The 4,217-nt window shown below is 38.7% G+C and overlaps 1 protein-coding gene across 1 annotated transcript; it reads left to right on the top strand.

Annotated features, from left to right (window-relative positions):
• The first annotated feature begins 408 nt into the window (after positions 1-408).
• On the top strand, positions 409-2,106 carry LOC149380990 (lectin/endochitinase 1-like). Its single transcript, XM_089601296.1, has 3 exons — positions 409-1,001; positions 1,331-1,478; positions 1,565-2,106. Exons 1-3 carry the CDS (start codon positions 431-433, stop codon positions 1,842-1,844), a joined length of 999 nt encoding a protein of 332 aa, XP_089457422.1. The 5' UTR covers positions 409-430; the 3' UTR covers positions 1,845-2,106.
• The last annotated feature ends 2,111 nt before the right edge of the window (positions 2,107-4,217 follow it).

Genomic DNA, 4,217 nt, shown 5'->3' with positions numbered 1-4,217 from the left:
ATATATATTTCTAAAAATATATCTGAATGGTTAATACGAAAACACTACATGTTCGTCTTTATATGATACTAATTTATTGTATATTTAATACATAACTATCCCAGCATTTCATGGTTTAATACATTATTAATTCGATGACAAATACTGGAAAAGAGATAAAAAAGACATATTTATTACGTGTGGTCCCGTCATTTGATAGATGGGCAGAGTCGTTCCTATCGTTTTTCACACCATGAATTCTGTTTCGAAAAATTGGTACCCCTGAAATTTATGTCTAACTTCTGTCAATTTTTACACCGTATTATGGCTCGTGTGACTTCATTTTGAAGCAAAAATGGTTGATGTATGTAGGAGTATGTGCACTATATACTCGTTTAACACTATAAATATGGACGAGATCTATTGGTAAGTATCATCGAAAGAAAACAAAATGAAGCTCACTATAACTGCTGTTGTGATCTTGCTCACCGCTCTGGCGGTGTCGGCGCAGAACACGTGTGGAATTCTGGCAAATGGAGCCCGCTGTGCCGACCACCGGTGCTGCAGCAAATGGGGCTACTGCGGAGACAACACCGGCTATTGCGGCGACACGTGCGAATTAGACTGCTGGAGCGGAGAGCGGTCAGACCACCGCTGCGGCTACGCTGTTGACAACGCCCCATGCGGCTACTTGCGTTGCTGCAGCCGCAGCGGCTGGTGCGGCGACAGCTCCGACTATTGCTCCGCCGGAAACTGCCAGTACCGCTGCTCCAGCGCTAACTCTGCCCCTGCGCTACATGGGAACGCCACCCTTGGCTCTGTTAGTGATGTCATTGCACAGTCAGTTTTTGACGACATGTTTTCCCGCCGGAAGGAATGCCCCAGTGGGCAGTTCTATAGCCACCACGCCTTCCTCACTGCTGCAGAGTCATTCCCTGCCTTTGCGACCACCGGTGATGTGGCGATGCGCAAGAGGGAGGTCGCGGCGTTCCTTGCCTTAGTCTCTCAAGCGACTTATTCCGGTATGCTTGTTTATGGCTTATCACAAGCTGGTTAATTTTTTAAGCGGAGACTTGTCTCAATCTTATGTATTTGGCTGAATTCCGACTTTCAAGAGAATTCTAAAGAATTTGATTTTAGGAGCAAAAAATAGTTTATTAATTTTATAAAATTGTATGGACACATAAAATAGGTTGAACTTGAAGGGTGTCAAGTTTTCAAAATTCAAGGATATATAGCGTAAAAAGCACAAAGGATCTTTCTAGCACAATCCGCCTTAGAAAGTATCATATATTGTATTTAGAGATTGATCATTGAAATGCATGTGGTTGTGGATTTGGTGTATATGTAGATAAAACGTCTAACGTAAAAAAGGCAGATGAGTATGGACTTTGCCATATCAACACGACTGTTTTTGAGAATGACTTTTGCACGTCCTCCGAATGGCCTTGCGCTCCGGCCAAGAAATACAGCCCCCGCGGAGCCATCCAACTCGCTCAGTCAGTGCATTTTAGATATATACACACATTCAATCTCAATGCTCAAAAATACGATTCTTACTTTATAATTGAAATATTTTCTGCAGCAACTTTAACTACGGCCTTGCTGGTCAAGCTCTTGGGATTGATCTGATAAACAACCCTGAATTGGTAGCGACAAACCCAATCGTATCATTCCAGACAGCCATGTGGTTATGGATGACCCAACACGGCAACAAGCCCTCGTACCATGATTTTGTTGTTGCCACGGATTCTGACGCTACCAGAAACGATGTGATCGTCGACATAACCATGGGCACTTCAGGCCTGGGATTCTACAAGAGGTACTGTGATATTCTGGGAGTGAGCCACGCACATGATGATTAGTACTACTCAGCGGAGATCTCACGCATCAGAATGACCGTTGCATAAGGACAAAGTATATCTGCTACAAAAGTGCCTCTTCTTGCCAGTGTATCCCGATATATTTACTAATAATAATAGCAGAAAAGAAGACAGTGTATTCCCGTAATAATAACATCTGGGTTGTAACCGATGTTGCTTCACCCAAGACGGCTGTTTAATATTTTTATGGTTTACTTCTAACGTCATAAATTAAAATGAAATAACAGGCACTTTTTCCTTTTTATTTCGCCAGTACATTAACAGACAATAGTACTTTCTTTTTTCTCTCGGAATTTTTGTAGTGGTTTACTTTGTTTTTATTCCTTTATTTACCCATGAACCCGCCGGGTAGAGCCTTACCCTAATAAATAAATAATGTATAGGGTACAGAAGGATGATTGGTGAAAATCTTAAAAAATACGTGATAAACTATTGTCAAAAAATAAAAGATAGGCCCTATAATTCAAGGGGCAAATATGAAATTCTCCTTAAAAATTATATGTGTATGGGTAGAGTTTGATCTTAAGTACTCTACTCAAGACTCTACTCATACTATACCCGCTTGAAATTATTACTATATATATAAATTTTAAGCAAAATCTAGTGTGCGTATTTATTAATTTAAGTATTATTTTAGATTTGTTTATTTTTTTAAGTATTATTTTAGATTTTTTTTTTAGTAATAAATTTAATATTAAACGGTTAAAAAATACTCATAAGTTATCATGTACTCTCTAGGGTTTTACTCAGACTCAGACCCATTAAAAATTAATGGGTATAAGTAAGATATGATTTAAAAAAAGTCGTGAGTAGAATATAATTTTGCAGCACCTACTCAGACTTTACACATTGTCATCCCTAGATGCGGTTGATAAAAGTTTATTTTTTGGTGTTCTTGCTTGAAACAATTGGCAAGCATCAGGTGCATATTTTTGGAAAATTTTGTCGCATATTTTTCATGACGTGACGAACAGGAGCGAAAAATCGCCTCTAAATCTCAAAATCCTGGACACGAAAATATAATTAGTAAAAAATTAAAATTCAATATAAATTTTGACAATTTAATTACTAAATAATATATTAAATTAATTTGATTTCCTGAATACTATCCATAAATCAAACACAATTTACTCAACAATTTAATTGCTACCTCCAATTAAAGCTTAACATATGACAAATAATGTAAGTCCATTTAATTTACCAAAAAAAATATTATACATGTTACGTTGATTGGATAATTTTGTAGTTAGGCGAAACTGGTTCCATGATGTCCTACAATGTTCTTAGCATCTTGAAAAAGCATGTGTTGTTTGGCAGATTGCGACTTATTAGGTTATGTTGATATTCAGCGAAAGTCTGATTATATGCAATTCGCTTTCGATTTTTTGTCCACCAAATCATAACAAGTTGATCTATATAAAACCCAAGCAAGAAATCAAAGGCTATGTTTTGGACTTCTATAAAAGAGATATATTGCCCTAGTTAGTTTTTGTTACACACTTTATGTTTTTTTAGAGTACAGAGCAATAACAGTTTGTTCTTGAGTGCTATTGTATTCAATCTTTTTTCCCTGACACGCATTCGTATGAGTGACAAAATAGGATTTGTGTTCCTGGTATTTTAGGTTCGTGTTGTTATCGTTCATTTTTGGACAACGATTTAGAAACTCGAAAATTTTTACTCAAGGCAAGACCAAGTGATCTCGTTCGAGCCTAAAGCTATTGAACATGGTATCCCAAGTCTATTCTCTGCGATGAAGTGTCCTTCATGTTCCTCGAGGTAGCTTAAAAGTAAGACGAAAGAAGACACGATCAAAGGGGAATAGAGGTGTTGCATGTGTTTACCTCTCTGACACTCAACATTAGTTGGATTGACGTTGAAAATACAGATTTTTGTGAGTTTGAGTGTTTGGAGAGAGAATTAGAGTGAAACGAGCTTCAACGTACCAGTGGTGCAAGACTCAAATGTTGTTGATGAATTAAATGGATATTTATCAGCCAGCTTCCACGAGTGAGACGAGCTTCTATGATATTTCACCAACTTCTACGTTGGATTTTCAAACATGATATTTACCGGCCTCGAGACCCGTGAATTAAATGCTGTTGATGATTTCACCCTGGATGGCCAAGGTTCGATAGTCGATGCCCCTGCACGCCAATGGTCGAGACCCTGTAAGCTGATGGATGACGCCTCACTGGCTGGTGGCCGATGGTAGACACCCCGTACATAGTTGGTGGTCGATGCCCGACGCCCTACAAGCTGACGCTCTCCAGGCTAATGGCCGATGCCCTGCAGGTTAGTGAGCCCTGCAGATGCCTCACAGGATGGTGGTTTTTAAGGTAATACTCTTTAAAT

This window comes from Urtica dioica, chromosome 11 (assembly GCF_054948205.1).
Source record: "Urtica dioica subsp. dioica isolate 48M chromosome 11, U.dioica_male_clone48M_v1_H2, whole genome shotgun sequence".
Classification (NCBI taxonomy): Eukaryota; Viridiplantae; Streptophyta; class Magnoliopsida; order Rosales; family Urticaceae; genus Urtica; species Urtica dioica.
Note: the sequence above shows the minus strand (reverse complement) of the source record. Positions and strands in the feature narration are given on the sequence as shown.

Coding starts and splice junctions, on each gene's coding strand:
- LOC149380990 (XM_089601296.1), top strand. CDS start 431: ATGAAGCTCACTATAACTGCTGTTGTGATCTTGCTCACCGCTCTGGCG. Junction 1,002..1,330: donor CTCTCAAGCGACTTATTCCG/GTATGCTTGTTT, acceptor GTGTATATGTAG/ATAAAACGTCTAACGTAAAA. Junction 1,479..1,564: donor GGAGCCATCCAACTCGCTCA/GTCAGTGCATTT, acceptor TATTTTCTGCAG/CAACTTTAACTACGGCCTTG.